The sequence below is a fragment of the Podarcis tiliguerta genome (assembly GCF_965153285.1).
Source record: "Podarcis tiliguerta genome assembly, chromosome: 4".
In the NCBI taxonomy this organism is placed as follows: Eukaryota; Metazoa; Chordata; class Lepidosauria; order Squamata; family Lacertidae; genus Podarcis; species Podarcis tiliguerta.
In genome coordinates, this window is record NC_139537.1 from 45,588,802 (window position 1) to 45,616,640 (window position 27,839).

Consider the following 27,839-nt stretch of genomic DNA (forward strand, 5'->3'; position numbering starts at 1 on the left):
ATCCACCTGACTGGCAAATAAACCTAAGAACTATCAGCTGGGATAAAAGTAGCTAGAGAAATCAGGTTGCAAAGGAAAAGGTGAAGGGGGGCCCAGGGAACGGGACTGCAGTAGGAAGCTTAAGTACCCCATTTCCTGCCAGATGGTTTTTTCCTCTTGCTGTTTTACATGCCAGTAAATACAGGGTTGGATCTCTCATCTAACTAATAGCGTGATAATAAATGATAGCCCAGTTGCATTGCTGTAAAAGGTACAATGATGCAACTTTTTAGTGCCCTCCCCCAATTTTTAAACAAAGAGCTGAAACTTAGTTTACTAAAGATCCTGAGCTCCTTTGTGAAACTGATTGAAATACTTGGTTTTAAATGTTTTGTAAAATAATTTGTGCACGCTTTCATGGTTTTATTTGATGCATGAAACACATCATATGCTGTTACAGAGGAATTCAACAAGGAAACAGGGCTTATGGTTGTTGGAATGGAAACGTTACCACCTGATCTAAGAGATTATGTCAAAGAAGACAATAAGCGTTTTGAAAAAGAGCTGGAAGATTGGGATGCACAGATTGCTCTGAAAGCACAACAGGACAAAACATTAACATCCCCAACACCCGGGGTGCCTATGCCTTCCACTACCCCAGGTCAGTAAAGAAAGCAGCTTCTGTAAGGCTTTCTCTTCTGTTAGGGGGTTAAATTGTTGATTATTCAAGACCTGCAAAGGGACTACAGCTCATAAGCAACCAGCAACTCCCCAAACCTGTAGATGGAAGGAAAGCAGGCACATCAGTTGGATCATGAGCAAACAGACAAATGTAGATAAAGGCATTTAATTATTTAGCAAGAAAAATTAACAAACACCCTTCTCACACACCTTAAAGAGCTTAAAAATCTCTCACAAGGTTGGTAAATTTAAAAACTAATTTAAGTGTACACTTCCCTTTCTCCTCCCAGCAAGTAGAATCAGAGAATGAGAGCATACATAAACCTGTTAAAAAAAGAATGTCCAGTGCAAGAGTCCTAAACAGTTCTAGAAGTGTCCTCAGTTATCACAACGTATTGCTGCTGTTTATCGCTTCTTTTCAGTAGCTGCTTAAGCTTCTGATGTGAGAGGTAAACATGCTGATAACATTAATGTAGGATATCATTCCTTTTTGTTTTTGTCAAGTTTGCAATACAGTTAATCATACAGTTAGTATTGACCCATTGAAAGCAGTAAACTTAACCTAATCATAAAAGAGAGCCAGTGTGGTGTAGTGGTTAAGAGCGGTAGCTCGTAATCTGGGAAACCGGGTTCGCGTCTCCGCTCCTCCACATGCAGCTGCTGGGTGACCTTGGGCCAGTCACACTTCTTTGAAGTCTCTCAGCCCCACTCATCTCACAGAGTGTTTGTTGTGCGGGGAGGAAGGGAAAGGAGAATGTTAGCCACTTTGAGACTCCTGAAGGGGAATGAAAGGCGGGATATCAAATCCAAACTCCTCTTCTTCTTCTTCTTCTTAAGTAACATTGTACTTAATTGTAACATTGTACCTAATTGTAACATTGTAACGTTGTGATGTATTGTGCATGTATTTATAACATAAAATATTTACCTTCCCCACCCGCTTCCCGCTTCAAGGAGAAGAACCTGAATATTTGGAACAACCCTCAAGGACTGATGTCTCAAAGCAATTGAAAGAGGATTCTGTACGAGCAATCACAAAAGCATTCACTGAACAAGAGGATAAGAATCCTGAAGCTATTATGCATTTGGTAAGGAAAGGCGAAATATCTTCCTCCTTTATATGCAAAAGATTTATCATATTTATACCTGACTTTGGTAAACTGCTTAGCGGTTTTATTTACAATCAAGTAAATAAATTGTTTGTCTAACAATTAGGATTTAGCTAAAGGTCTTTGTGTTTACTTTTCTGTCTGAAAAGTTTCAGTGTTGTGATACATTATGCATATTACACAATGGGGTCCATCCCTTGTATGTTCTGTGTTGAAAGAGTGTGCCATTTCAGGAGATGAGTGCTTTATCTACAGAGGCCTATGGAAACTACTATTCCAGAAGGTAAGGTCATGATATCAGGGGAAACTGTTACGCATTAATAACTTTAAGTGTCATCAAAATATTTCTTCCACTTTCTGGAAAAACAAGAAATTGCCTTATGTATCCAAGTTTCACCCTAATTTCATTTGACTTGCAGTATAATTCATTACTTTTTAACAGAACACTTTCTTGCTTAGCAGTAAACCAATTATTTCACTGTTACTCTTTTCATGCTCTCATACTTTAAGTGTATTTACAATTTACTGAGGCCATAGCAATTTACAATTTCTTATGATCAAGAACATGGGTAGGGAAACTAAGGCCTGGGGGGCGGATGCAGCCATGGCCTTCTAAATCCGGCCCACGGACGGTCCGGGAATCAGTGTGTTTTTACATGAATAGAATGTGTCCTTTTATTTAAAATGCATCTCTGGGTTATTTGTGGGGCATAGGAATTCGTTCATTTTTTTTCTTTTCAAAATATAGTCCACTCCCCCCCCCCCACAAAGGCTGAGGGACAGTGGACTGCTGAAAAAGTTTGCTGACCCCTCTAAGACAGTGAAAAAATACTGTTGTTTCGACTGACAAATTTCCGACATTTTCCCAGTCAAGCATCCGCCTCTGAACATCCATTTTAAAATGATATCTCCAGTCCAAAAGGAATGTCATTTTGATGTTTAAGAACTTAAGAGGCGGCCGTTTTAACTTACGGTACAGCAATCTAAGGTCAATCTTGACAGCTCCTGCAGCCTCGCTGCTTGCTACATTATACACAAGACAACTTGTTTTTAATAAGTATATGCTTGTCCTGCTACAGACCTGACATGCAGACATGAATTTAGCGTTTGGAGAAAATGTGTGTAGCTGTTTGTAAAGTGCAGCCTGCATTCATTTTGCTACAAATAGGCAGCCAGAGATAAACACGCTTGTTGCGCTTCACAAGTGACAGTTGTGTATACTTTTTTATGCCCTCGCCCCTCATTTGAAGGCTACCTTTGTAATAAGAAAAACAGTGTATAATGAAACTGTTTAAACTTCCTACATGGATTGGGTATTAATCCCTGGGCTGTAATTCAGTTTAGATTTTAGATTTTGTTCCACGAACTCAGTGGGAATTTAATTGTTCAAAGTTTATGGGAAATAGAATAAGATGCAATATGTCCATATAGGGAAATCGGGCCCAAATCTTCATGCATCTTTTGTTGCCAGCTTACAGCTTGAATTGGGGCTTTCACACCATTCTCTTTGAATTGGGTGTGGCTGTGCAGGTGCTAAACCAGCGCTTGGAGACAGTAATGGGCTGGATGAGAGCCATTAAACTGTGATTGAATCCCTACAAAATGAAGGCACAGTTAGGGGCAGTTCCCATGTCTGGGAGGTGGGGAGATAGCGTGAATCCAGTACAGCACCCCATTTATGGAACTCCTTACCTCTGGAGATATGATAAGTGTCAACAGTTGATCAGTTTCAGTGCCCTCTTAAAACACACCTGTTTCCCAGATCCTTTAAGACACCCTGAAACCCTTTCACCCAATAATTTCTATTTTTTACGCTTACATGGTGTTTGACTTGTTTTCTCCTAGGCTATATTTTGTATTCTGCTGACAGTTGTGTATTATGTGGGCTTTAATTACAATTGTTAAATTGCTTTTACTGTATGTTTTGCTGTGTAAAACACTCTAGGGATTTTATGAAAAGCAGTATATAAATGAAAAAATATATATTATTTATAAATTACCTCACCTGATCGTTTCCAGGCTAAGAAGAGAGAAAGCATTGAAATCTAAAGTTACTGAATAATAAGGCTGTCCATGTAAATGAGTATAAAGTATATGTAACCTACTGTTGGCTTTAACTTTTAGATTTGAACTGTTTACTTGCAATTATAACAGCAGCGATTTTAAAAAATATTTATATATTTAAAAAGGAAAGTAAGATTTTGCTAGTATTCTCAGAGCAATCTAAAGCCTGTCATGTTTTCATTTCCCCCCTCACAGAATTCTGATAGTGCCCCAGATCCAACAGCTTCTAAACAGAAAGTTGTAGAGGTGGCGATTCCTGATGTAGGGACTTATGTGATTGAGTCAGAGGAGGGAGGTTATGACGATGAGGTACCACCTTCACCGTAATCACATATTTCTGCACCTTTCATGTGCTGCAGACAGCTGCCTGATGAGTGGTCTTTGGCATGCTTGCACATGGTTGCACTTACCTAAACACTTACCCAAGTCCCAGCTGATTTTACTGCAATTTGTCAAATCATGAAGAACTGATAGATGCTGCTTCTCTCTTGTTTTTGCACGGTGTGAAATAGATAAATTTGATGAAGATTGTTTGTTCTGAGCGTTTTCAAGCATCATGTTTAGATTCTAGTAACTGAAGACTAAGCAAGTAATTTTGGTGGCAGGCCTGTGGCCCTCCAGATGTCACAAGACTACATCTCTCATCCCCGATCATGGACCATGCTGGCTGGGGATGATGGGAGTTGGAGTCCAGCCACATCCAGTGGGCCACAGGTTAGCCACCACTGCCCTATGAGTTTGAGCTGCTCTTACTATGAATAATGTATTGGGAATTTACTTAGTGCTGTGCACATGTTAAAAGCAATACAGTTGCTGCTTGCGGGCCTACAATCTAAAAGACATGGCACAAAGGAAAAGGAGATAGGGAGGAAAGCAAGTGCATTCAGGTCCCAGTTCTTATGCAGTTTTTTAATGAGCAGCTGAAATGGAAAGAGTTTAGGGAGAGAAACTAAACTGGGAGCTGGTCTCGGCAGAGCTGATGGAGTATCCCTGCAGTTCCCATTGAAAGGCATAGAAACCAGTACTCACTGTTTTATATGCCACAGTTTAAATGATGGGGATATTTAGTGACAGCTTCAACTAACATGACCCCAGTGCACATAAGCACCAGGCAAGAATAGACCCTGGAAGGAGGCAGCCACATTCTGGGCCACCGCCACCTGGGTTGTTTTTTTTTTTGCCTTTTGGATCCATAGGGCTACTAGTCAACAGGGTGGCAAGTAGTCCTTTTAGATCCAAAGATTATAGCGGGCGTTCTCTGATGTGCCCACATAGGTATGTGTTTTCAGAGTGCAGTCTTCCCTTTAATGTAACTGGGCCCAGTGTAGAGTGTGTGGATTCAAATGTGGATCCCTATACACATTGACTATGTGAACTGCATTACTTGCAGAAGAATATCTAAATGCATGTTCCATTAAAAACTATGTAGTGTAGTCTCAAATCCACATTTGGAGCCACATCCCTGCCTAAAAAATTGGCAAGCCTACACATTCCTATGTTTGAGTGATTAGCATTCTTAAATAAAGTCTCAGTGGGAGCAATGTATATGTATATATTATACATACATACACACAGGGAGAAACAATGGGGTAGATGGGCGCCTTCATGTCTTACTAGTGGACTCGTGGACTTCCTGGAAATAACTGGCTTCCTTGTGTTGGAGACTAGATTCTGAACTAGGTAGCTCTGATCCAGGGGATTTTTGCTGTGTTTTTATGATAGACCTTCGCCCAGTTAAAAAAACGTAGTTGATGAGTCACATGGATTTTAATTTATCAATCATAAATTAGAAAATGAATAAACAAAGGGAAAAAGCACCCATTATTTTTAAGACAGCATGTGTTACAGCAGGTTGCAACATCATTTAATGTTCAAATATTGCAACCTGAGAACATGGAGCTGAAACTTGATATTATTGTGAATATATATTTGGGCAAAGTTGTATGTGATTTCTACTGTATAATTGCCAATAATAAAAATTAATATGTGAAATATCAATAGTCCTTGACATAGAAATAACAGTGGGGAAGAGAGCAGTATTAAACGTATATAGCACCCTTTGCTTTTAGTCTACTGCTTTAGCATAGGGCCTGAAGTCTCTTTAGAAAAGTCCTCCAAGTGCCACCCCCCTCCAGGAATACAGCACATTGGCCCCACTAAGGCAGCCATGCAGATAATACAGGTCCCTTCCAAATCCACATGCCTGACTGAAATGATTGCAATACTGGTTTGACTTGAAAAAAATAACTTGTGACATACAGTGATCTTTGCATGAAATACGTGTGCTCATGCCTTGGAAGCACGAATAGGTGGGCCACTTGATAAATCTGTAACAAAGGACAGTGTTTTCTTTCCATTCATCTGTGAAAACGTGGATTTGCAAAAATAACGTCTTCTCCCCCCTTCCCTTCTTGACTTCAAGCCTCTGCTGTTGCAGTCCCTTTCATGAGCGGAAAGAAACCCTGCTGTTGGCATTATGTATTCCCAGTTTGAAAATGTGAATGATTTTAGAGGGATTTCCCATTTTGCTTCTATCCGATTCTTCTAATAGCTATGTTCTGACTTCGCCTTTAGTTCTGTAATGGAAGGCATGCATATTAAAAAATCTATCTGCACAAATAAGAATTAATTTTATATTAATTTTACAGCAAAAGAAACCCTCCCTTAGCAACTACAATGCAACACAGATTACAGCCATGTCTTATAATGCATCAAAAATTAGAGAGACTCTAGATTATCATATACAATAAAAGAAAAATAGCACAATATCATAAATCAAACCATCCAAAAGATTTTATGTGCTGTAGGAAGTCTGCTGTTCATATGCATGGTAAAACAGTACAATTCCGCCATAAATTCGTCTGTGGCATTTTTCTTTTCTTTTTTACCCCTTGCCATTTTAGCTTATCTGTAAGTTTTTCATTTAAAGCAATCTGCCACACCTTTTGGTATCATGCTGTCAGAATTGCCACTTCCAAAATCTTGCCATTCCCAACCTGGCCACTACCAGTAAATACCGAATTCATGATTTTCATGAAATAAGTTCAAATTCAGGGCTGGCTCACTTGTCTTTTTTAGGCATTGGACGCTAATTTCATAGATCTTTGCAAAGATGGAATGCCAAAATACAGAGACTTTGTTGCATTCCCACCTTAGGAAAGCTCCCTTAACTTTGTGTCCCTTCCAGTACCATAATAAGAATTATGTCATTATATTTAACTGAAAATAGACTGCTTTGTACCTTACTGGAGAAGCTATAATCTCTTACATTAACTCAGTCTGCTAAAACTCATCTTCAAGAGACTAAGTCTGCATGTACATGAAGCTTTGAACTCTTTTTTCCTCTTAAATGCCTTAAGTATTTCTTATTGATCTAGCGTTACTAGTTATATATTTACTACCTTGGAAATGGACAAGAATGTTGTGAATGCCACAGATACAACGCTGAAATGCTTGCCATTGCAATGGGTGCATGCAGTTGCATGAGTATGTAAAGGCACATACTGAGTTGCGTTCTTGACACTTTTCTTCATTCAAAATATAAATGTTAAATCTCCTATAACAGGTCATGCTGACCCCGAACATGCAAGGTATTATCATGGCTATAGGTAAAGCCACGAATGTTTATGACAGGTGTGGGCCAGAAGCAGGGTTCTTTAAGGTACACCTAACACTTTCAACTTTCCTTTTTTCTTACTGTCTTTGTACTTGAATTCTAATTAAAAGTTGTCCTTTTCCTGGAGTTTTCCTTTATTTCTACATTTAATTGTGTTCTCTCGAAAGAAAAAGCTAAGAATTAACACAGCACCATCCAATATTTTTGAAGGAATTTTTAATAATAAATTTAATCAATAAAGCTCATACCAGTGCTACAGTTGGCAACACCTCCTTAAGGCATACCTTCAGTAGACTTTGCTCCAGTTTTGTGCACATATTAAGATTTATTACTTAAGTGCTGTTTATTTCAGTTGGTATTTTAAAAGTAAAAGTAGGCTTGGTGGTTGCCATACTAGTCTAGTAACCTCTTTGCAAGGAATAATGCATAGTTAGCACATCAGTGCTACCTTAACCATGTGAAACAATTACGGCAACTAAGTTATACTGTTCCTAACAGGGCATGGCCATATTTCATGCTCCCTTACCTAACTGCTTCCTCCTCCCTTTTGAAGAAGACATACTGATATAAATATTGTTCCTGACCCTCATATTTTCTTTCTAGACAACACCATGCTTTACTGACAAATGGGTCAAGGATCTAGACTTTATTGCTTGGAGGCAGGTCATGATTTTCTTGTCATGTATTGGTAGATTGCCACCTTTCCTGATATCAGGGGAAAGTAATCGTCTGTCTTTTGTTACTTAAGACATGCAATAATTAAAGGGGAAGGACAACTAACTAATAGAGGTTGGCCATATCATTGCAAAATCAGTATTTTTGTCCTATGACTTGTCAGAATTTAAATTGCATTTGGTTTTTTTAAGGAACCAAGATCCCAGGAATGATCTTAAGTACATTCCAAGATAAGTTAACTTAAGGAAGTTGTTCATAAATGGAAAGCTTCCTGACTCATGCCTGTGAACTCAAAAAGCTTCTTTGGAAGGTTTGAGTTGGATTCTGGAACAGTGTGAAATCAGACATGGAGAGCTGCTAGAAGAGAGGAGAAACTTTTCTTCCACAACCTTGCAAAATTTAACACCCTAGAATCCAATCCATGCACTTTGTTTTAGAGATGCTCTACCATAGAAGCTAGGGACGTTGGTGGCGCTGTGGTTTCAGCCACAGAGCCTAGGGCTTGCCGATCAGAAGGTTGGCGGTTTGAATCTCCGCGATGCAGTGAGCTCCCGTTGCTCGGTCCCTGCTCCTGCCAACCTAGCAGTTTGAAAGCACATCAAACTGCAAGTAGATAAATAGGTACTGCTCCGGCGGGAAGGTAAATGGTGTTTCCGTGCACTGCTCTGGTTCGCCAGAAGCGGCTTTGTCATGCTGGCCACATAACCCGGAAGCTCTCTGCAGCAAACGCCAGCTCCCTTGGCCAGTAAAGTGAGATGAGCGCCGCAACCCCAGAGTCATCCATGACTGGACTTAATTGTCAGGGGTCATTTTACCTTCACCTTTACCATAGAAGCTACAAAGCTACAAAACCTTGTGCTCACCATATGTTTTGGGCTACAAGTCTGATCAGCTGTGGTAGTTGTAGTACAAAACTATCTGGGGGCAATGCATTGGAGAAGGCTAAGAAGTCAGTGAACAGCCTCAATTTAAATCGCTTTCTCTTTTGTATGTATCCTATATTTTTACTAAATTCTGGCTCACATTTGACCTAAAGCATATTAAAGGAGATGCACTAAACATTGCATACTTGCTGTTGAAATATAGCTGTAAGATGGAAATACAGCTTAGAGGAGGATAGTATTTTTCCATATTGCCTTTTCCCTGCTGTGTTTTCAATAAGATGTTGCCAACCTTGCTTGGATTCCAAGTCTCTGATTATCTGCAGGCCTAATAGATGTGTGTACATATTTTGTGTTTATACTTTCAAAAATCATGTTATATATAGGTATCTCAAAGCTACGTATAATGTTCCACTCACTTTTGAAATCTTTTAAAGGCGAGAACTAATAATTGTTTTGACACTGTGCTTTTAGTACAAGAAATAAATTGCATGTGGATTTCAGAAGTTACTTTATTTCATTAATAAGGACTTTCACTTGCGGTCGTATCTGTTTGGTTCTCCCATGTGGTAGCTTGTGAAAGAGATATTTTTAGATGGAGCAGTGTGGTGAGTAAACAGCGTCAGTCAGATAAACTGCATACTCTGTTATTGCAGTAGCATTCTGAGTTCTATGGATCACATGTCTAAGAAAATACAGAAATTGTGATATGTCCTGTTTATAAGCAGTAGTCTTCTTCAAAAGAATTATTTTGAAGGATTTAATATATTTTAAAATATTGCAAATATATGGGACGCAGGTGGCACTGTGAGTTAAATCATAGAGCATAGGACTTGCCAATCAGAAGGTCGGCGGTTCGAATCCCTGGGACTGGGTGAGCTCCCATTGTTCGGTCCCTGCTCCTGCCAATCTAGCAGTTCGAAAGCACATCAAAGTGCAAATAGATAAATAGGTACCGCACCGGCAGGAAGGTAAATGGCGTTTCCATGCGCTGCTCTGGTTCACCAGAAGTGGCTTAGTCATGCTGGCCACATGACCTGGAAGCTGTCTGTGGACAAAAGCCGACTCCCTCGGCCAGTAAAGCGAGATGAGCACCGCAACCCCAGAGTCAGTCACGACTGGACCTAATGGTCAGGGGTCCCTTTACCCTTTACCTTTATGACATTATTATCAAAGTGCTCTTGAATACTTTCTGTCCAGAGTTAATGCTGTCATTGCCCATTCTCACACTGAGAGTTGGGATTTGTTAAATACCATTAAAATGGAGCCTTGTGCTAATGTATAACTAGAGAGTGAGTTTTGTTGTTGATGGTTAATACAAGGAGGGTGGGGAAATAGCATGTATCCTAAGCCAGGCCTATTAATTTTGAATGGGTCTACTCCAAGTAGCATTAAGTTTGATAGAGCCCTTTCATTTGATGGCTTGCTGCTTAAAATATTTTCTGTTTTCCTTTAGAAGCTAAATGTTTGCTTTATACTTACTACTGCAGCACTTTTGCCATATTGCTGAAATGATGTTTTAAGGTTTTATTTCTGTCTTCATCCAGGATAGTTTAAAGTGTCATTGGAAAAGAGAATCATGGCTTTGGAATTAAATATTCCTGTTTCTTATTAGTGATGCTGATATTTAAATTGTATAGAGCTTTTAACGTAGTTTACATTTTTCATTTAAAAAATCCTGTCCTGTTAAAAATGGCTGTCATTTTTTTTTTTAAATGTTTAGGCAATAAAATTGGAATATGCACGATTACTCAAACTTGCCCAACAAGAGACGTCGCCTGAGTGTGATTACCGTTTGCATCATGCAATTGTATACTTCATCCAAAACCAGGCTCCAAACAAAATAATTGAGAGAACGTTGCTGGAACAGTTTGCAGATCACAATTTGAGTTTTGATGAAAGGTAATGTATGCATGTGTGTCTGGTCCAACATACTTCAAGCAAAGCTTCTGTAGAATGTTAGTTAGTTTGTTTTTTGTTTTTAAAAGGAAATAAGGTATAAATTATTTAGCTTTCCTTCTGCAAATGCAGTTAAGCAGAATGAGAATTTTTCAAAAAGAAACCTCCCGGTTCTATGAGAAAACACTAGATATGTAGCAAAAGTGTTATAGCTCCACCTTGTGACACTTAAAGATAGTTGCTGGCATACACTTGAGCAAAACACGTCTGCACCGTAATCAACAGAAGAAACCAGAGAAAAGTACATGCTGTATATGTGATAATTTAAATGCATTCTAAGGCTGGCTTTGTCTAGTACAGCAAGTAACACTGCAACATGAAGGCTCCTAAAATGAGAGATTCAGACAAACTGAAGAATTAAAAAAGGGCCAAAAAGAATGAAACCAAAGATGAGTCCCCCTGTGACCCTGCCATTTTTGTAGCAGTACTTTCAGGCAATTCATTAGACTACAGTGGTACCTTGGGTTACATTTGCTTCAGGTTACAGACTCCACTAACCCAGAAATAGTACCTTGGGTTAAGAACTTTGCTTCAGGATGAGAACAGAAATCGTGCTCTGGCGGCGCAGCTGCAGCAGGAGGCCCCATTAGCTAAAGTGGTGCTTCAGGTTAAGCACAGTTTCAGGTTAAGAACAGACCTCCAGAACGAATTAAGTACTTAACCCGAGGTACCACTGTAGTCCATAAAGCCAAGCCATCTAAAATAAATCAGCCAGTCCTAATTGAAGTCACAGAAATAATATCTAGTCATTCAGTAGGTCTCAAACCTGAGAAGACATGCAAAATCCAGGTTAAGATACTATCTTCCAAGAAGGAAGAGGAGCGCTATGCCTTTTTAATTTTTTTAAAAATGGCAGTCTTACCAAACCTTCCATCTTCCTGCCCAATCTGCACGAACACAGGAACAGTCCCAATTCACTTTGCAACTGATACAAGGGGATGTTTTGCAACACATACTCACATGTACCCTAACCCTGAGAGGGCAGGCCCTCGTGAAATAGGTGTGTGGAGAGCGGCAGCTTCCTCTTTTTGTCTAGAACAGGGGTCAGCAACCCGCGGCTCCGGAGCCGCATGTGGCTCTTTTACACCTTTGCCGCGGCTCCGGGGCGGATACTAGCGAGGGGAGGAAGCGCATTGTGTGCCCCGACACTCCCCACTGTTTTAAATGTCGCAATGGTTTTGCGGCTCCCATTTTTTTTTCTTCGGTCCAAGTGGCTCTTTTTGTCTTAAAGGTTGCAGACCCCTGGTCTAGAACAAAAGGTCACATTCCTGCTCTGAAATGGCTGCAAAGAAGGATTTAGAAAGTCAGTAACAACCTTTTCCTTTTTAAAGGTGCCGTAACATAATGAAAGTGGCCCGAGCCAAAATTGAAATGATAAAGCCAGATGAAGTAAAAATGGAAGATTATGAGGTCAGTATTGTCAGAAACATTTCCTCTTACTCATCCTAAGGCAAAATGAATTTGTGTGTGTGTGTGTGTGTTAATGTAAGTCCTGAAAAAGGTGATAAGTATTGAGCTCAAAAGCTGAGAATTTTCAGGGAAGTGTGGCCTTCACGTTTGGATTTTAAATGGACTTGCAAGCAGTTTGCATGTAATAGGCAGTGACTGTGCAGAAATGGTGGGGGGTGGGGAGTCAGAAAATTAGTCAGCGGACAGAGTGCATTGTTCTTAATGACATGTTGAATCTCCCTATCCAGAGTTACTCAAGATTTTTTCATTGGCATGGCCATCTAAAGGAGGCAAAAAAGCATTTTGAACTCATAGTTTGACAGGACTGAAATTGGATGTTTAGTATTCCATCATAAAAAAACTTACGTACACATTTATTTATTTTTACATGCAGTGGTGGCACCAAGAGTACAGAAACTTCAGAGATACAACTGTGTACCTCATGGTAGGATTGGAATGTTTCCAGAACAAGAAGTAAGGGAATCTACCTCTTAAAATCTACAAAGTATTGCAGTGCATTTGCAATTGAATGGTTATATAGGCCCCATATGCTATAAATGATACAAATGTGTAAGGATGACTGGGCATGGAAATTCTTTTGTGGGTTGTGCAATCTGTACAATCTGCCCCCCTCGCAAAAAATATTGTTACTGACATTAAAGTATCTATCTGTAACCCTTAAGGTCCTTAAGCTATTGTGGTCAAGAATCTCATTAAAATGCCTTTCTATTACTTTTTTTTTATAAAAAAAATAATAATTCATTTTTATTGTAGTTTTAAGAATGCCTTGCTGTACCTTCTCTGTGCTTACCATAAGAACAAAGAACTTTTAGCAAAAGGCTCAAACAGAGGTCATGATGAAGAACTGATATCCCATTATAGAAGAGAATGTTTACTAGTAAGTGGAATCCAATTGTACAATGTTTTATTTTTTGAGGAAAAACTGCAGATTTCTTTTTTAAACATGTAGTCCTAATCAGTATCATAATTATATTTAGTTTCAGGTCTGTGGCTAAGGACTGTTCCCTGCTTTTAGTTATTCTTATGCATCATACTTTATGCATCATACTTTAGCATACATTAATGTGTGTCCTGTGCAGCTTGTTTCATAGGACAAGTGGGTGACATTTGCAGTGGTGAGCAACCTTGGTGCCATATGGCTTAGCAAAACCAGTTGTATCATGGAACGGATGTAAATGGGTTATTTTGTGATTCTGGAAAAAGACTGCCAGAATGCAAATTGAAGTACCAAGGATTTAAAAGAACTCGGTTCTAGGAACTGTTCCAGTAAATGATATGTGATAGGAATTGCATATGGTTCCCATGAATATATTTGATGGAATGAAACTGCACAAACATTATTGTTAGCTTATATAAAAACATTGTTTCACATTTTCTAACACATAGGTAACCTCACTTGGCGTAAGTAGACTAACAGAAAAATACCACTGCATAAATCAGCAGTTACATGACATTTTAGAGACTGCACCATGCAAAAGTATTTGATTATATAGGTTGCCCCTGGTTCTCAAATGCTTGGACTAGTAACTTGAACCTGTTACACAATATTACACAATATGAACACTAACAGTTTGGTTTTTCTCTTTATGTTATACATAGAAATTAAATGAGTGTGCTGCAGCACAGTTTGAATCTGGAGATGATCGAGAAGTGAATAAAGGACTGGAAATTATGAATGATCTTATTGTTCCATGTTTGCCATTGTTACTGGTGGATGAAACAGAGGAAAAGGATATTGTTGCTGTAGAAGATATGAGAAATCGATGGTGTTCATACCTTGGACAAGAAATGGAGCGTATGTTATTTACAATTGTACTTTTATACATATACAGTAATAAGATGTGTTCCTAGGAACTCTGAGTAAGTTTGTTTCCGCATATCAGTTATAATCTAAGTAAGGTGCATCTCAACTTTAGATTGGTATGGTATGCCTGTATTGCTAAAGTTGGAAGAATGATATTGGAAGAGTAAACAAAATTAAAAAGTTGGATGAAAGGAGAGAGAAGTTCAGCTGTTAGATTGTGATCAGTTTATTAATCTTTAAGCACATTTTGAGATGCATAGTTCAGAAATCTGCAAGATAGCGCCTTATTTACTATAAAAGCAATGCACATTCTTCATAGATTTTAATCCTAAAGTTCGAGTGAGCTGTTTTTGTTGCTGCTGTTTAAGAGTAAATGTGGTTAAGAGAACAGCTAATGGCTAAGAGAGTGCAGGCTTCCTTTTCTCAAGTGGGACCATGAGAAGGAAAGGAAACCTTTAAATAATAAAAATTTGCATGCAAAGATAACTCACAGTTTAAGTTATTGGCCAGTTACAAACAGATAAATAAAAATATATGCATCTTCTTTACAGCCAACTTGCAAGAAAAGCTGACAGACTTCCTGCCAAAATTGCTAGATTGTTCTACAGAAATTAAAGGTTTCAACGACCCACCAAAGTTACCTTCATATTCCACCCATGAACTGTGCGAACGATTTGCCCGAATCATGTCATCACTCAGTCGAACTCCAGCTGACGGAAGATAAACTCTGAAGACCTTCCTTAAGCACACTGTATAAACTGTTTTTAGTTATTTAACCCTTGCCTTCCTGTCACAGGGTTTGCTTGTTGCTGCTATAGTTTTTAACTTTTCCATTTTAATAAATCGCAAGGAAAGAAAGAGGACTGTACAGACATTAGCCAGACTGCAGGCAATAAAGCTGAGAATCGCATGACACTCAGTTTTTGTTATCAGCCAGAACTCATGCAACATTACAAGTCTGATTTATTACGGCAAATCTGCTTTTTGCCACCTACCTGTTACAGTATTACTTTGCTTATGTCTTACGATCCTTCACTTCATCAACAACAGCTTTCTGTTCAGTCTGGGCCATTCTGTGACTGCATCAATTTTAAAGTGACCATTGTAAAATACATGGTACCTGGTAGCTTGTAAATTACATCAAAGAATAAAAAAGTTTTATTTATGGCTACTTTGGTTGCAAATGAACTGTATGTTTGTGAATCATAGAGGTCTATTTTACATGAACAGTAAGGCTTTGTGAACTACTATGGAGGGAGCAGAGTAAGTATTGGCATGTTTTCATGTATAGTTTGGGGACTTGGAGTATGTCAGCATGCTAAAAGCTTCCCTGGGCTCTTGTGCTTCTTCATTTCTTACTTGTAGTGTTTATCGGCTCCTGCAATATTCTGACATCATACATGCCATTTGGCAATTATTGCTGTAGAATGAAGCACCTGATGTTTATTTTGAGACTACATATATGACCCATATAGACAATACAGCAACTATGCAGACTAGTAGACTAGGATAATGCTAATTGACCGGGAAGAGTGCTCTGATCTATAGATATTTCTGAAGTCTATGCTTCTTTGCTCAGTTTTTGACAGATATCTTTTGCATCCTGGCCCTCAGTTGGCACTTTAGGGCAAAACACAGGCAGGTCCTAGGGAGAAGTGAACGCTAGTGAATGTGGCTGGAGGAATATAATAACAGGTTTCTTTCTCTTGGGACAATGGGGGACAATTGCTTATTTTTATGTATTTTATTATGGAAAGCAGTGTCTGATACAAGTCAGACATTTAAGGTGACATTTCCAATGATTCCATTTTGTAATGGTGCTGGATTGTGTGCTGCCTAGACACAAGGTACTGTGCTAGATAAGCCACTGGTTTCAGAGTGGCAATTCTACTTAAACACTAGGAAGCATCTCACTGCGTAAATGAGGCTGCAGCTAAATGACGAATTGATGAGGACAATTTCAGTGCCACTTAAAAACAGCAAGATTAGTAAGAAACTAATTTCCATTGACTGTTTTCAATCCCAGCAATATCAAATTGACCAAAACCTGCTAATCGTATTAGACAATAAACTTGTGATGTCCTAACGTGGGCAGGTAATCATGTGGAAATAGTATTACACACAGTACTAGATCTTCAAACCTTACTTTGTTTTAGGAATTGTGCTTGATGGCCTACAGTTTGCTACACTCGGTCAGAAATTACACAATGAAATCACGTGGCTTCCCCAGCAAATGCTAAATATGTATTTAGAAAAATGCTTGACACTAATAATAATAAGAGCACAAAACCATCTCCCTTACTAGCCAGAGAGTACCTGCTTGTATCTGCTCTTTTTGCACTTTCTCTGAGATGATGGGACCACATTCTTTGTATAGGACTTAGACTCTCCCCTCTACAAATGTGTGCTCCCAGCAAGGAAGAAGGCCCCACAGCCAATGTCCTGACAGCCTAGATTTCTGATGCTCCTGCAGCTGGTCCCTTTAAGAAGTATTTATGTTGGGTAAGTAAGAAAGTTAGCAGTGCTTTGCCACAGGAATTTATTCTGCGTATGCCTCATGTTAAAATGTTGCCATTTCTCCCTCTTCGCCTCTTTTCCCTTGCCTTTTGTGAGTGATGGCAGAAGGCTGGCGAGAACTCGGTTCTGGCACCACCAGTATGACTGACTGGCCATTGGACTTGGAGGAGCAAAGAGATGCCCAGTGGAACTCTTTCCCCTCCAAGGCAGCAAGAGGAACCGTTCATAGTACTCCTTTTTAATACGATCTGCTGGCAGTCGTAGACTAGCGAGCTGGCAAAGGGTGGTTATACAGATAGCATGGTGGAATTTGGCAGGAGTGGGCAGGGTTCACATCCTTGATCAACCATGTGGCATGACTGCAGTTATAGGGGTAAAGGTAAAGGGACCCCTGACCATTAGGTCCAGTTGTGGCCGACTGGGGTTGTGGCGCTCATCCCGCTTTATTGGCCGAGGAAGCCGGCGTACAGCTGGGTCATGTGGCCAGCATGACTAAGCCACTCCTGGAAAACCAGAGCAGCGCATGGAAACGCCATTTACCTTCCCGCCAGAGCGGTACCTATTTATCTACTTGCATTTTGACGTGCTTTTGAACTGCTAGGTTGACAGGAGCTGGGACCGAGCAACAGGAGCTCACCCCGTTGCGGGAATTCAAAGGGCCGACCTTCTGATCGGCAAGCCCTAGGCTCTGTGGTTTAACCCACTGCAGTGTTGTGTACTCAGGACTGCATAGGTTTAGCTTGTAAAACACATTGAGCTTTAACAAACAATCTTCAGAAAGCTGAAATGCAACATTCTCCAGTGATTCCAGTTTGGGAGTCTTACTTATAAAATCCTGGAAAGATTTCCTGGAAGAATTACTCCTTAGCAGCCTATATGGTTAACAGGCTTCTAGCACGGCTTGTTTCTGATCTGTTGTCACACTGTTTGAATTCAATTTCAACAGCCTATTTCACTTGCAAGATGGAGCAACACGCTCCAGAGGCAGAGCAGGCACACACACAGGGGAAGGATAGTTCATCTAGGCCTTGCTCCTCCTGAAGCAAGAAGGTCCCAGTTCCATCTATGTGCATGAGATGAGACCAGGCCTTTTTCCCCCCAGTTGGAACTTTCTGGAACTCAGTTCTAGCACTTCTCAGGTGGGCGCCATTGCTGTTATAAGAGAACAAGTGATTTCCGGCACCTCTTTTTCTAGAAAAATAGCACTGAATAGCATTAATGAGGACTATTGTTTTTTGAGAAGAATAAGCAAGCAATATTGCTGATCAGAGTTAATATTTCAGGGGGGACCCTCTGCGTACTAGTGAAGTATGGGGAAAGGTCACAGAATTCTGGGATTAAGTGTAAGAATACATTTGGGCCTCAATAGTTCAACAGCCAGAATAGTTCCAACAACTAGCTATCTTCCTAAAAAGCTGGTGTCTCTCTTCTTTGGTAGCATCTAGAGACCCTCTAAAATTTCATTGCTGTGTTACATGAAGATAAATGGCAATAGCCTCTCCCATTTTTTTCCTTATGAGGTACAAGGTTGAAGGGCAAAAGGGCTAGTTCTCAAGATATAAGAACAAAATGGAGATTGAGGGAGCCATCTTCTCTCAGCAAGGTTATTCCCCACTCTCCCACAATGCAAGCCCATTGCTGCCGAGAAACTGAAGCTGAAAGAAACCCACACCTAAACTAAAACCTCAACATTTCTCTGAGGTTTCATCTGGCATTTGATGGTGAGACATTATGTGGTAACAGTTGGAGAAAGGAAGACAAGACTGCAGCACCACTTTATTGCTATCAGCTGATTCTAATTCTCAGGTGGCAACAAAACATTTTCCGGAAACGTTTACCCTAAACATGCATACAGGCAACACAAATAATTATATACGGTATATATATTGTTTTATCTTACTCTTTTCTTTGAATTAAGCACAGCTAATTTCTTCCTATATTGTGATGCCCCCCAGAGACCACAGCATTAGAGATTTGATAATAAAATTGAATTAGCCCTTTGTGTGCAGTATTGATTTGAGAGATGTTACTCTCCAATCTAAAGAGAGCCCATGCTTCAAAAACTGAGGAGACATTTTCAGAAGTCATATCTTAAGAAACAATTTACTTCGCGAAATTAGCAAATGCACTTAAGAAGTCTAGATAATCAAATTATGATGAGCCTCACCAGCTAAAAATGACATGGTAAGAGACTGCTCTATATCCCTTTTAAATGGGAGGCTAAAACATGTAGCGAGAAGCAGAGCATTTACAATTAGTCTCTAAATTCTGGGCTGATCAGTGTCTTGGGCTGGTCTCCCAACAAGTGAGCTGGAACCCAGTTGAAGTTGGGTTGCACCAGCAATATCTCCACCTTTTAAGCATTTCGAGAGAAGGAAGTGGAAGATAAGGGGGAAAGAGGTGAAATGAAAGAAGGATAGACATACAGTTATAAAAAAGGAAAAGTGGATCCCAAGTTGCAGGATGCAGCTAAAGGTGTGTCCTACATTTGAAAAGTTTGATGACTGTCCTGGATGATGTTCAACTTTTATTGTTTTCCTTGCCATCAAAGGAAAACAAAAGTAAAATCTATTTTTTCTTCAAGGCATTTGGAAATTAAGCCTAGGCTGGATTATCACTTCAAAGTTATAGGCTGAAGCCTTTATACACACATGCATCATTTTATTTGTATAAAATTAAAATAAAAAATAAAGCACACAACCAAACCGAACAATTTCCACATAAATGATAATAAACATACAAAATAAGCATACAAAAATACCAAAAACAGCAAGCCACTCAGCCCCCAACAACAACACCCCCCAGCAATACCCCAGGCCAAGTGTCTGTTTAGCAGCCTCAACTTTTTATAGTCAGGGCCTAGGCCAGGTGGACAAAGGCCTGCAAGGCAGGGAGAAGATCTTCCAGAACTCACAGCCAAGATGGTTTCTCTTTTATAACTGGTTTTTAAACCGTTCCAAGTGTTTTAGAACAGACGGTTTTAAAATAAATAAAACCACCAATTGTAAAATATAATAAGGAGTGAAAAATTCTTGCTTGCCCTTCCCCAAGTTAGACAATTTTTGAGATCTGTTCAGATCCTGCTTTACAAGAAGGAGAGTCAGTCTGTGACTCTGGGGGTTGTGCTGTGTTGAGGACAATCCACCACCACTGGATGCTTTAGTTGAGATTCGTACATTGCAGGAGTTGGACTAGATGACCCTTGGGGTCCATTCGAACTCTACAATTCTATGATTCTATGAGTTCATAAATAAGTTAACCCATGTGATGTCATGGGTGGAGATGCACATTTGAATGAATTTTAATCAAACCATGTGGATAGACTATCCTCATACATTCATTTGGATCTCATCTCATTTATCTTAATGGTTGCTATCTACCAAGTATGTGAGCTTCTGAATTTGGAACTGCTAAGACTGGGGAGTGACTGTCTATTTACCTCACTGTGGTGGGGAAGAAAGCTTCAAAAAAAAAAAAAAAAAAAAAAAAAAAGGACTGTGGAACAAGAGTGACATCCAGTGGCCACTAAGATAACTTCAAAAATTAGGATCTATCTGTAAGGAAAACACTGGGGCCTAATTTGATTAGTAGAATGTCTGTCATCTGGTGGGCGGGGATTTTATGTTGTGCTCTGGAATTGGCCCCTCACTTCAGGTGTTCAGTTAAGTTCAATTAGAGAGACCAACTGTCATTCTTGTCTCATGTTGTTGTTGTTTCTCTCAGACACTATATTATTGTGTTACAATTTTCTTTGACATAACAGGAGACGCTTACTTTGCTGAAAGAAAAGAAACTCTGCTGAAGAACGTTGGAATATCTTAAACTGGGTGAGTGAGGGGATAGTCCCAGTCAGGAGGATTGATTTTATTAATATTACCCCCACCCTCCACAACAATAGGGTTACAGGCCTAGTCTGACAAGAAAGAGAAAAATAATGGCAGCATATATAAAAGCTGTGAAAGCCCTAGAGCTTGCTGTGCAAAATTTAGAATGGAAATTTAGAATGGAAAATGAGCTCATGAAACAGACTTGTATGAAACAATGGAAAAATGCACCAAAAGAAGAGGCAGAGAAAGTAAAGTGGAAAAAGCTAAGACAACTTCAAAAATTAGGATTTCTCCACAGTTGTTGTTAATAATAATAATACCCCACCCATCTGGCTGGGTTTCCCCAGACACTCAGCTTACAACATATATAAAAAAGTAAAATATCAAACATTTAAAACTTCCCGATACAGGGCTGCCTTCAGATGTCTTTGCGTCCGTGCAGTACGATGGGGGTGGAGACGCTCCTTCAGGTATGCTGGACCGTGGCCGTTTAGGGCTTTAAAGGTCAGCACCAACACATTGAATTGTGCTTGGAAACGTACTGGGAGCCAGTAAAAATCCTTTAGGATCGGTGTTGTATAGTCCCGGCAGCCGCTCCTAGTCACCAGCCTACTCTCCACGGTACATATAAAGGGGATATATTTCTGTTCTTGTGAAATCTAGATCAATGTTCCACTAGACCACATTTTACTGCTTAACTAGGCTGGATGCATTGGGAGCACTTGGTATGTTACAATGAAGAGAGGCTGTGCAAGATGCCAAAGGGACCATTTCATCCTCATCCACAGCTACCCTATCTGTGGGCCAGGCTACACAGGAGTGACTGTCCAGTAAGCTGTATGACCATCCAATAAGCTTAATTGTGTTCGCTGCCCCCCTGTAACTTATGAAGCACAAGTAGGAAGGCATTTCCTTCTTTTGACTTTGCTTACAGGGTAAAATGAGCAGTTCGCAAAGTGCTGCACCTGTGAGATCCATCTACCCACCATCATAAACTTAATTCTATCCCCCCCCCCCAAAAAAAAAACAGGAAAAGGGGCTTAACTTGTAAAACAGCAGAAAACAATACACAACCAACACCTGACCCACTTTTCCTAGGGGCCATTGACATCTGAACTTCAGCAGCAATATGTTCACTCTGACTCCCACAGTATCTCATGCCCATCATTTATAAAGCGATGCCTGTTCAGTAAAAGAGCGGGGGAAATCAATGGTGTGATATATACAGGAGAAAGCAAAAAGCTTTAGAAGACTGTCAATATGTTTTAAGCATTACCACATGGCAGTGGTTTGCAGTGTATTAGTTTGAGGTGCTGTCTCAGACTGCTAAGGCTTAATAGAATATTGTTCCATGTCCTTCGATGTGTGTGCATGTGGTTTTCCCCAAAGAGCTCTCTCAGACATCAGGTTTGTTTGTTCTTTTATTCTTTATCATTACTATGCTTAAAGTTCTAATTGCAACCATAAATTTAAATTTTCATTATAAGATAGGTTAAATGCTTAGTCAGTATGTTGATAAAATCCTATAATACATATTGTATGTATAGCTGAAAATAGTAATATTAGTTAAATTAGCTTTGGAGGGTCTTTTTATATGAAAGAAATTGTGCCAAAATTCAGCTGTTTTTATTCAGCTACCAATTATGCCATTTGTTCAAAATGTTCTGGGTGTGTTTGTTTTAATAATTATTTATATTGGCTGCAACCAATGCCCAGTCTGCATATGGGTAAATCCCCAAATTTACGTGATGTGCATATTTGTGTAAAAAAAAAGCTATAATTGTGAATACTGTTGGCAAGAGTATATAAAGGATCAGATGCAGAGTTACAGAAGTTAGAAGTCAAAGCATGGGTTGACCTACAGAGTTTCTTATGCCAGTTTGTAAAAAATATATACTATGATATCTAGTACAACAATGCTAAATCATCAAAAAAACCAGGCTTCAGAATGTAAGTTATTTAAGGCTATTAATTATGAAGTTGCTATTAAATGTTCACATACTTGTTATTGGCTCCTTACACATTTCTAAGTAAGTTAGGAGTTGCCCCTCTTCTGTGTCACCCCCATACAGCGGGGGGGGGGGGTATTTAAATAACCTAAACATGTGGGAGGGGTCAATTTATGTGGTCTTTCCTGCTTGATCATTTTACTTATTTAAGAATATTTTAATGTGTAAACTGACTCAGTTTACTTAGAAAACAAAACTTAGACTTCTCACTAAAGTTTTATTTTCCTGTATCTTGGAATGAGAACCACCTCAGGATGCCAGTTCCTGCAGTATAAGTTGTCATAATTGTTAAACTTATAGACCGCTTCACAGCACAAAACCATCAGAGCAGTGCCTCATGCCTATTGCATGAGAGGTGTCAAAGACATGGCTAGCTCCAGAATTGATGACCCCCTCCCCCCAAATGCTATCTGTCAGGTCCACCAGTGTCTGAATCCCAATTTGTCTGTTCTGGATAGCAGCAGTCCTGTAATCTTCAATGGCTGGCTGTAAAACAGGTATCATTTCAGAGTTGGAAGGGACCCTTAGGACCATCTAGTCCAGCACCCTGCAATGCAGAATATGCAGTTGCCTCATATGGGGATTGAACCTGCTACCTTGGTATTATCAGCATCATGCTCTAACCAGCTGAGCTATCCAGTGGTGTTTAACATCACAATTGGTCATTGCACTGCTCAAGGTAGAAACTGGGTGGGGCTAGGTCAGGAGGCAGGCAGATAGGTGGACACAATCTGACACAGGTATCAGTACCCATGAGCCCACAACACTTACTCAAGGGTGCTGGATGCTGTCTGGCCACAAAGATAGCAAGTTGAGATTCATAGCTCCCCCCACCTCCAAGAAGAGGTGGAGGGAGGGAGTCTTATTGAAGTGGTGCTCAAATTAAGTTTACTACTCCTTTAAAAGGGACGCAGGTGGTGCTGTGGGTTAAACCACAGAGCCTAGGGCTTGCCGATCAGAAGGTTGGCGGTTCGAATCCCCGCAACGGGGTGAGCTCCTGTTGCTCGGTCCCAGCTCCTGCCAACCTAGCAGTTCGAAAGCACGTCAAAGTGCAAGTAGATAAATAGGTACCACTCCAGCAGGAAGGTAAACAGCATTTCCGTGCGCTGCTGTGGTTTGCCAGAAGCGGCTTAGTCATGCTGGCTACATGACCTGGAAGCTGTACGCCGGCTCCCTCAGCCAATAAAGCAAGACGAGCGCCACAACTCCAGAGTCGGCCACAACTGGATCTAATGGTCAGGTGTTCCTTTTACCTTTACCTTACTCCTTTAAAATTCTTTTTAAGTCTTTTTTAAAAAAATTCCTGTTGTATATTCCTGCAATTAGCATTGTAAAGTATATTTCCCATATTTCCCATGTATTAGGAAGATTTTTGTTGCCAGAAAAATGTAGGAAGTTATTTCAGTTCTGTTTTCTTTTAATATAAATTGGCATTTAGCATGGAAATTACAGAATCATGTCACTGCATTGGGGGTTCTGGTCCAGTGTGTGGTATGCAATCATGTTAACAAATTCCTAGAGTCTTTATTCTTAGAGTGTAAAAAACTTAGGTAAATTTTACCCATTGCTCAAAGATTTTCTAATTTCACTGGTATGTTTGGAGCTTTTGAAACTCCAAAGCACTGTACGAGCTAGGTAAGCATTAAACAGATAAGCATTAATCTAGCTTCTACAACTTAAAAGAAGGAAATGATTTACTGCAACATACTTTAATTCAAAAATATCTTTATTACATGACTCTACCCACAGTTTAATGGATATGCCCATTTTAATAACTGTTTGCAGTCTCACTGCCAATGTTTTATTGCTCTGTAATACATTTAAATATTGATTTTCTTTAGAAATGAGCACTTATGAAAGTGGAGGTGAAGTTTCATATGTCTTGTTAAATATTGACATTTTAAAGTCTCCACAAATTTGCCTTTAAGAGTGTGTGGGATTTTATCAAGTTTGATATGGAAATATTTTGCTGCATATGCAGTCTTTTCTTTGTCAGTTTATAATTTGGTGATTTTTATTATTTTGAGAAATGTTGCATTCATTGCCGCCTGAAACATGGATATAGAACCAAGCCGTTTTCTACCAACCTGTGCACTTGCACTAGGGAAAGAGTGGGGGACCTTTGTAACCACGAAAGCCCCATTTCTGAGGGCTGCACACAGTTGGTGGATGGGACTACTCTTGATTGGACTTATTTCATTATTCTGCATTTGCATTCTTCCCTATGTAAAGGGTCTTTTATGCTAAGTAAGTTTCTTTTCATCCTTTGATGAAAGGGATTATGACCCTGTAACAAACAGATATCCCTTCACACCAAGTAATATATTTTTTGCCAACAGTTTGCCATGTCAGGATTCAGCTTCGATGTATTCTTCATACTGTGCCCCTAACTGTGTGTAGATACTTGTTAGAATTCCTGCTCCGTGATTGCAGTCATGGGATTATTGTCTTTCACATGATGGTATATGTTTTGACTCCACAGAGTGGGAAGTGACGAAGACAGGATGTTTGTGTTACTGTGTTCCGTGAAGTGGGACTGTTGTCCTTTGTCCCTTTTCTCTTTGCTGTCTGATGCTAGAGAGAGAGGGAGCCATGTTGCAGTGCTCCGTGTGTGTTTATATGTAAATAAAGTAGATTAGTCAAAATGCTGAGTTGCTGAGGTCTGTTACGCATGATGCACAAACTCTGCGGATCCCTAAGTGTGCCAATATCTGTTGGCATCGGTCGTGGTGATGTTCAGGCTGAAGAAAGCTTTTGAAGCTCCCAAAGGATCGACCAGGAGGGAGAGAATATGCCAGTCGGGCATGTGTCTCTACCAGGGTCCTACTCAAGTGTAGACTGAGCTCCTCTGACTACTGAAACTCAGGGATTGGCACTATACCACAGTCACATTACAAAGCAAAACAAAGCTGAATGCCACCAGCATACAGATGACATCATCTTTGTGTACTAGGACATCATCTGAGGTTACATGGCACAGTATGTTTGCTGAAGCTAAGAAGTGCTGGGTCTTGTCAATGGCTGGATGGGAAATCACCTGATGCCTTCTTGATTTCTACGATAGGTGAAAGATGGAATGAATAAATGAAAATAATAAATACATGGTCATGCAGTCTTTTTCCGGGGAAAAGACTGAATTCTTGTTATATTCTACAAGTTGATTCCTGTGTGGCTGAGTAGTATCCATACCACCTGAATCCAGTCACAAAGTGATGTCCTCCACTACCAACCGTCCTGTAAAAATCAGACGATCAGTTGTATCAAAGGCTACTGAGAGATTCAGAAGAATTATCAAGGTCATGCTCCTATTCCATATCTTCTAGACACAGGTTGTTGACCAGGGCCACTTAAGTAGGGTCTGACCCAAGACTGAGTCTGAATGCTTTATTGGTTTTGTTGCTTCCATGGATCTTTTCCTAGTGACTTAAAAGGCTACTGTCTGATACCGCATGCATGGGACCTGAGTAAAATGCTGAACCTTTCAGTTTCAATGAGCTTTAACTTCATTATTGGAGTCTGGAGTAATTAGTTGAAAACTGGAATTCAATTTAATCTAAAGGATGGCTATTATAATGCTTTACCTCACCTATAGCTTTCCAAGGCTTTTAGCCTCTTGACAAGCAATCTGTCAAGGAGGAATGTTGAGTGCATTCATTTTTGACTTCCATTCTTCTCTTGCAGCAGCTCAAGTGACTCCAGTCGAACTCTGGCATTTATCACAGACAAAATTAGGTCAGCAGAGAACATAGAGGTACTGAACTGAAAGGGGAATAAATTTGTCCTAAAAAGGGAAATGGGAAGAGGCTCTCACATTGTTGTTTAAATCAGCTGCTGCTCACAGGTAAGAGTTCTCTGAGGGAATTTTCAAGTGGAGTTGTAATATGTGCTCTTTAAGTGTAGTTTAAAAGGTTTTATAAAGAGAATTCAGCCGGCTATGCAACAAACTTTCTAATCTGAGGTACCTTAAAATATAGCCTGGTCACTGCATGTACCGTATCTGGTGAATATGTTTAATTGTTGAGATAATTTAAATTATCTCTTCAGTGAAAGTACTGCACTTTCTTTTTGTTTAAGTGGCAATAAGCAATTGGGGAAGGTGACAATATACTATTAAATAGGAGAGCATAAGGTTTGTTTTTCAAATTATATGTATATCTGTCCTTTATTAAGCATTTAACTATTCTTGTCTGGTGCTTGTTGCCTATTTTCCAATTTCTGTTTGAGCAGATAATATTGATGCTTATCCTTTATATGGAACATATTGCCTAACAAATTGGAGAAGTGGAAAGGTGGGATAGTTTCAGTTTCTGTCCAGGAGCTGGTCAGTTTATTATCTGAATTACACTGAATAAATTCTTAAGTAGTTTGAAACCAAACTACTTTTCATTTGTAACCTCATTGTGAACACCATTTAAATGTGTAGATGTTTTGCAGAAGTTGTACTTAGTTGATAGTGCCCATTTTTATTATGGAATCTGGTGCCTTTCCTACAACTCTGTCCTCACAAGTAGACTTTCATATAAACATGAGTGCAACAATATGCATTAGTAGCTTCGGTATAAACTGTAGAGCGAAGGAGGTAAATACGAGACACAAATATGGGTACAACTTTTAATGGTTGTGTCTAAAACATAGGTTTTTCAAAGAGTGTCTACTTCACTGAGTAAATATTTCAATGTTGTTTTGCTTTAATCTCACCATTGGCAGTTTTAAAGTTATTTATGTTGTGGGACAGGATGTGATCTGAATTGTTGGTGACACCTTTGAAGGAAAACAGGAGGCCAATCTTAAGGCACATGCATGTGTTTATGTGCAATATATTAGGGGGAAATGTAGGCCCTTCTCCTTGATCCCTAGTTTCTATGGGCTAAGAGAGTTCATGTGTGTATGTGTAAGTATACACACCTATAAATACACATGTACATACATACACTTAGGGATGGGTGAATCAGTGTATTTCTAGTGACAGTTTCAGATGTGTTCAAATCAGGTGTGGTTTATGTCAGCTACTGCAGTTTTGGTACAAAATGATACAAATGTCTCCCCTAAAAATAAAAATTAAATTAAAAAATTGTGCCACGCAATTCAAGAAGTGTAAGTATGACTTAACTGGATATCACCCTAGGTCAGTTTGCTAAAAATGTGAACCAGACAAAATTCTACTCCATCCCTAACAGAGAGCCTGAGTGCATTGAATCAAGTGGCCCCATATGCAGTTTAATAGTCCAGGAACACCACCCCTTTGTTT

General features: G+C 39.6%; 1 protein-coding gene and 1 long non-coding RNA gene across 19 annotated transcripts in view; both read left to right on the forward strand.

Moving 5' to 3' along the window:
- Positions 1-15,409, forward strand: part of USP25 (ubiquitin specific peptidase 25) — a 54,354-nt gene extending 38,945 nt beyond the window's left edge. For 4 of the 6 annotated variants that reach the window (XM_083439228.1, XM_083439223.1, XM_083439224.1 and 1 more), the window contains exons 17-26: positions 440-640; positions 1,615-1,748; positions 4,029-4,142; positions 7,399-7,494; positions 10,729-10,907; positions 12,296-12,374; positions 12,808-12,887; positions 13,188-13,311; positions 14,034-14,229; positions 14,790-15,409. In XM_083439228.1, the coding sequence (XP_083295354.1) occupies positions 440-640; positions 1,615-1,748; positions 4,029-4,142; positions 7,399-7,494; positions 10,729-10,907; positions 12,296-12,374; positions 12,808-12,887; positions 13,188-13,311; positions 14,034-14,229; positions 14,790-14,962 (1,376 nt within the window). In that variant the 3' untranslated portion in view covers positions 14,963-15,409. The remainder of the gene's footprint in view (positions 1-439; positions 641-1,614; positions 1,749-4,028; positions 4,143-7,398; positions 7,495-10,728; positions 10,908-12,295; positions 12,375-12,807; positions 12,888-13,187; positions 13,312-14,033; positions 14,230-14,789) is intronic. The other 2 variants (XM_083439226.1, XM_083439227.1) reach the window with 2 other exon arrangements.
- A 2,905-nt stretch (positions 15,410-18,314) lies between these two features.
- LOC310677012 overlaps positions 18,315-27,839 on the forward strand; it is a 224,281-nt gene continuing 214,756 nt past the window's right edge. For 2 of the 13 annotated variants that reach the window (XR_014510835.1, XR_014510836.1), the window contains exons 1-2: positions 20,370-20,582; positions 26,276-26,432. This is a non-coding gene — a long non-coding RNA (uncharacterized lncRNA). Of the gene's footprint in view, positions 19,231-20,296; positions 20,312-20,367; positions 20,583-21,174; positions 21,480-26,272; positions 26,433-27,839 lie in introns of those variants that run through there. The other 11 variants (XR_014510831.1, XR_014510829.1, XR_014510832.1 and 8 more) reach the window with 11 other exon arrangements.